Source organism: Epinephelus fuscoguttatus, linkage group LG21 (genome assembly GCF_011397635.1).
Source record: "Epinephelus fuscoguttatus linkage group LG21, E.fuscoguttatus.final_Chr_v1".
NCBI lineage: Eukaryota > Metazoa > Chordata > Actinopteri > Perciformes > Serranidae > Epinephelus > Epinephelus fuscoguttatus.
In genome coordinates this window covers 3,486,477-3,492,487 of record NC_064772.1, presented here as the reverse complement: position 1 = coordinate 3,492,487, position 6,011 = coordinate 3,486,477, and the positions used below count along the sequence as shown (strand labels likewise).

Sequence of the window (6,011 nt, the reverse complement as noted above, 5' to 3'; positions counted from 1 at the left end):
AATTGTTGTGTGGACTCATGGAAGATTAGCCAATGGCTAAAAGAGATCCAAATCAAATCAAATCAAATCAAATCAAATCAAATCAAATCTAAATATTAAATGTGAATTAAAATATTAAATCTAAATGAAAGAGATAAATCCTAATATTCAATCTAAATATTAAATCTAAATGGGCTTACAGAATTTAATTTCCCCCCAAACATTTACCTTAATAATAATAATAATAATAATAATGATAAGCATTCAGCATCTACACGCATGTTCCGCAGGAAATGTATTTTCTAGTTGACCATTGTATTTGTAGACCCCCTACGCTCGCCACATATACTTCTTCCGTTCATCCAGACTATTATTTTGAAAGCGATACCCGGAAGTCCTGTTGCAGTGATTGTAGCCTGATACTTTATGCTAACAGGTGGGAATATGTCTGCGTCTCTCAGAGGGTTTAAACGCCGTTTTTCGGCTCTCTGCCCGGTGGGTTTTACTTCACAGCTTCGGAGGAATTCGCCGGTGAGATGTGTGGAGGGTGGTCGGCGGCTGTCACACACACAAACAGGTGCTGTGCTGAGCTAAATTTAGCAGGCTAATGTTAGCCTTCGCTTGTCAGTGGATCGCTAAAAGAACACTGGTCTTGATAAAATAAGTCAGATATCAGTGAAACAGGACTTTATTTAATGTGTTCTTGCGGTGACAGGACTCACGTTTCTCACATTAATCGGTTACATAAGTTTAATTACCTGTGTTGGTCAAAGTCGAACTCATTTAGATTTCTCTGATTTATTATTAACTTTATTCCTCTTATAATTTTGCAACGGAGGAACATGCATTCACACCCTTTACGGCAGTAAAAGTACCACACGGTGAAATTACTCCACTGCAAGTAAAGTCCTGCATTCAAATCCTACCTTAATATACTTAAATTAAAAGTCAGTACGTTGCAGTAAACTGTTCCCTGCTGTCAGTGTAGTCCCTTTTTATCTGTAGTTTTTGGATAAATATTACTGTTGCATTAATGAATTGCATTTTACTGCTGTAGATGTTTAAAGGGATAGTTCAGATTTTTTGAGGTGGGTTGTGTGATGTACTTTTCCATAGACAGTGTATTACAAACAGTAGATCAGCTGGCACGGCCCCAGTTTGGAGAAGCAGGCTGTATTCCAACCGATTCCAACATAGAAGCTCAGCATTGTACTTCTGCAGGCGGGGTCAGCAACGAAATGTATTTTAGCCACCTAAAAAATGTTCCGCCTAAAATCAATATTTGTTTAAGCATATGCTTTATTGAGAGTATTATTAACAGCATTAACTTTATGTCAGTTATTTTCAGCACTCTCTTCAAAGCCAAACCCCATCAAGAACAGCGATTTAAGAGCTCAGAACACAAGTGCTGCTCGTCTGCGGCTGCTGATTAGTTAGTTAGTTTGTTTGTGTTGTGTCACTTTGGCATTCATGAGGGTTAGCTCAGATTCAACACGACGAATCGATGAAAACTTAAAATGTTTTAAATGGAAATTCTTGACATTCGAGTCAACTTTTAGTTGTTATATATATATAAAACAACTTTAAGTTGTTTTATATATATATGTATGTATATATATATATATATATATATATATATATATATATATATATATATACAGTACAGGCCAAAAGTTTGGACACACCTTCTCATTCAATGTGTTTTCTTTATTTTCATGACTATTTACATTGTAGATTCTCACTGAAGGCATCAAAACTATGAATGAACACATGTGGAGTTATGTACTTAACAAAAAAAGGTGAAATAACTGAAAACATGTTTTATATTCTAGTTTCTTCAAAATAGCCACCCTTTGCTCTGATTACTGCTTTGCACACTCTTGGCATTCTCTCCATGAGCTTCAAGAGGTAGTCACCTGAAATGGTTTCCACTTCACAGGTGTGCCTTATCAGGGTTAATTAGTGGAATTTCTTGCTTTATCAATGGGGTTGGGACCATCAGTTGTGTTGTGCAGAAGTCAGGTTAATACACAGCCGACAGCCCTATTGGACAACTGTTAAAATTCATATTATGGCAAGAACCAATCAGCTAACTAAAGAAAAACGAGTGGCCATCATTACTTTAAGAAATGAAGGTCAGTCAGTCCGGAAAACTGCAAAAACTTTAAATGTGTCCCCAATTGGAGTCGCAAAAACCATCAAGCGCTACAACGAAACTGGCACACATGAGGACCGACCCAGGAAAGGAAGACCAAGAGTCACCTCTGCTTCTGAGGATAAGTTCATCCGAGTGACCAGCCTCAGAAATCGCAAGTTAACAGCAGCTCATATCAGAGAGCAGATGAATGCCACACAGAGTTCTAGCAGCAGACCCATCTCTAGAACAACTGTTAAGAGGAGACTGCGCGAATCAGGCCTTCATGGTCAAATAGCTGCTAGGAAACCACTGCTAAGGAGAGGCAACAAGCAGAAGAGATTTGTTTGGGCCAAGAAACACAAGGAATGGACATTAGACCAGTGGAAATCTGTGCTTTGGTCTGATGAGTCCAAATTTGAGATCTTTGGTTCCAACCGCCGTGTCTCTGTGAGACGCAGAAAAGGTGAACGGATGGATTCCACATGCCTGGTTCCCACTGTGAAGCATGGAGGAGGAGGTGTGATGGTGTGGGGGTGTTTTGCTGGTGACACTGTTGGGGATTTATTCAAAATTGAAGGCACACTGAACCAGCATAGCTACCACAGCATCCTGCAGCGACATGCCATCCCATCCGGTTTGCGTTTAGTTCGACGATCATTTATTTTTCAACAGGACAATGACCCCAAACACACCTCCAGGCTGTGTAAGGGCTATTTGACCAAGAAGGAGAGTGATGGAGTGCTGCGGCAGATGACCTGGCCTCCACAGTCACCGGACCTGAACCCAATCGAGATGGTTTGGGGTGAGCTGGACCGCAGAGTGAAGGCAAAGGGGCCAACAAGTGCTAAACACCTCTGGGAACTCCTTCAAGACTGTTGGAAAACCATTTCAGGTGACTACCTCTTGAAGCTCATGGAGAGAATGCCAAGAGTGTGCAAAGCAGTAATCAGAGCAAAGGGTGGCTATTTTGAAGAAACTAGAATATCAAACATGTTTTCAGTTATTTCACCTTTTTTTGTTAAGTACATAACTCCACATGTGTTCATTCATAGTTTTGATGCCTTCAGTGAGAATCTACAATGTAAATAGTCATGAAAATAAAGAAAACGCATTGAATGAGAAGGTGTGTCCAAACTTTTGGCCTGTACTGTATATATATTAAGTTATCCAATGAGGCCAATGCAGGTATTAGAATCAAGGTGACAGGTTGTATAAAAAAAATCATTCAGACATTTTTCTTCTACAATTACAAATAATTTCTACACAAAATTGCATTTCTTACTTATCACTTACTGATCATCATTTGAAAAGCTCCACATATCTCTACATATATGCTCTCAAAAACTTTGACACAACAAATAACTAATCTGAGACAACTAGGATTTGTACCCTGGTTCATTGTAACTCAGACTTATTGATCTCATTGGAGCAGAAAAAATAACTTCATTAAAGCCCTAATTCTTTCTTAATCTGTACCATGTTAGTCTGGAGGTTTAAACTTGTGTCCTCTCACAGAGTTGGTGATTAAAACTAAACCTTCAGCTCTGTCAGAGAAAACTGATCTGAGTTCAGACTGTTTACTTACAGCACCACTACACTCCCAGATAACTGAGCATCCTACCTGCCTGTCAAACAGCATCAAATCATAAACCTACTTGAGACACTCCATATCTGAGTGTAGTCCTGCAGGGATCAGATGTGAAGTCTGGTGGCTGCTCATTAAGTTGCTGTTCAGAGGTTAACAAGCAAAGCTAGCTGCTAAAAGCCACTAACAACAGCTGATTATTTACAGCTGAATTTCAGCTTACAACTCAGCTGACGCTGCTCCGGTGTGAGTGTTTACAGGATACTGAAACGTCCTGGTGCTGACTAATTACTTGAGTTTACAGCCTATGGTTTACAGCCAGTCTGTGCTCCGACCTCATACCGCTAATACAGCACAGTTGCAAGCACTGCTGTTGTTGGCCATTCTCCTCTGCCTCTCCTTACATTTTGAATGTCCGATGGTCCACTACTATTTTCATCCTGTGTCATCTAGTCAATGAAAATGGAACATAGATTTTGTCATAGATTTTAATATCAGGATCTATTTTTTAATTGTCAGCGTCACGTCTTCGTCATGAAAAAAAAAAGTCTTTAAAAAACCCCAACTTATGTCATAGTTTTTGGTAAGGAAATTAACACTGACTAGGGATAGACCGATATGGATTTTTTAGGGCCGATGCCGATACCGATTTTTTTCCATCACCCTTAGCCGATGACCGATTATGGACTGCCAATTTTCTTGAGCCGATATTTGGGGCCGATACTGCTTTTGCTCCCTCAATTTACATCAAAAAAATGACACAATAATAACAAATATTACAGGTCTCAAGTTTAAAATAAGAAACATTTATTGAACAGTAAAAAATACTAAAACAAGATGGAAAGTTGAGGTAGAACAGGTTGAATATTATTATTATTATTATTATTATTATACATTCAAATAAAAAAAGAAAGAGTTCAGTGCTCTTAAATCTTCCAGTAATGTCTTTATAAAATAAACAAATATTTAAGCTGAAGCATAAATAAAACAACAACTACTGTACACAGTAGGATTCGCTGCATGTGCGCTGCAGGGTCTTCCAGCAACATAGAGCTGCCCGTGGATGCCTGTCTGTAAATCATGCCAGGGAAAAATAAATCCGCGAACCCACGCGCGTATCGGCCGATGCCGATACAAGTAAAAAATTCAAATATCGGCCCGATATATTGGGCCGGCCGATGTATCGGTCTATCCTTAACACTGATACAGGACTACTTACATAATAGGAAACAGCAGGTGGTGGTAAATGGTGCAACTTTAGGCTGGAAACTGATGACCTCTGCAGTTCCACAAAGATCCATGCTGAGCCCTGTTCTTTTTGTTGATATGTATTAGATTGTATCAAGTTTGAAACAATCTGATGCATATCTTTTTGCAGATGACACCAAAATATTTAGAATAATTCGGAAACTGGCATAACCCGTCTTTAAGATGGCTGTAGCATGAGTAATAGGTGTGATCGGTGGTTAAGGTTAAATCCAGACAAATGTAAGCACTTGAAACATGGCGGTGCAACATAGCATGGCATATACAAAGTGTTTAAATTGGCTCAACATCATTTTGCTGATAATTCCTCTGTACTTATACTGGTAATAGACTATTTTTACTTATTGGTATTTGACTTTTATCTCTTATACTGCAAATATAAAATTCAAATAATAAGCGTGTGCTCTTAATGTTTCTGCTTTGCATGTTTCAGTGTCTATACATAAATACAGGACAGTCAAGACTGATATTAACATTTATCTTCCTATAATTGTTGTGCATCTTTATAAATGATCTGAATAAGTTTTAAATGCGTTTTGAGGTGAATCTGTAACATCAGAGACTACAGCTGCTTATTAATGAGCACTGTCCCTCTTCAATAAATGAAAATACAAATAGATAAATAGAACTAAATAGAAATATACGGAAATATAGAAAATATGTAGAAAATATAGGAAAAAAATCTTAATAGAAAATAAAAAGAAAAGGTGTAAATTAGATGTATATTAATATTTATATCTGCTGTTACAGCGGTGTGTCTTTATGTCAGTAAACAGGATTCTACCATCAAAAGATCTCTCTGTTTACTCACTCTCTAATGTCAGCAGGAGGAAACCTTCGACCACTGGAGGGTGTCACAGTGTTAGACCTGACAAGGTAAGCGTGTGTGTGAATGCTGCAGTAGTATTCAGCCTTCAGAGGTAAAGCTGTCACATTTAACTGAAGTGTTAAAAACCTCCGCAGAGTTCTGGCTGGTCCCTTTGCCACTATGATCCTGGGAGATCTGGGAGCTGAGGTGATCAAAGTGGAGCGACCAGGTGAGTC

General features: G+C 38.6%; 1 protein-coding gene across 10 annotated transcripts in view; it reads left to right on the top strand.

The window, feature by feature from the left end:
- Positions 1 to 373: 373 nt before the first annotated feature.
- Positions 374 to 6,011, top strand: part of sugct (succinyl-CoA:glutarate-CoA transferase) — a 310,078-nt gene continuing 304,440 nt past the window's right edge. For 8 of the 10 annotated variants that reach the window (XM_049565795.1, XM_049565790.1, XM_049565789.1 and 5 more), the window contains exons 1-3: positions 374 to 556; positions 5,792 to 5,843; positions 5,931 to 6,004. In XM_049565795.1, the coding sequence (XP_049421752.1) occupies positions 406 to 556; positions 5,792 to 5,843; positions 5,931 to 6,004 (277 nt within the window). In that variant the 5' untranslated portion in view covers positions 374 to 405. The remainder of the gene's footprint in view (positions 557 to 5,791; positions 5,844 to 5,930; positions 6,005 to 6,011) is intronic. The other 2 variants (XM_049565792.1, XM_049565787.1) reach the window with 1 other exon arrangement.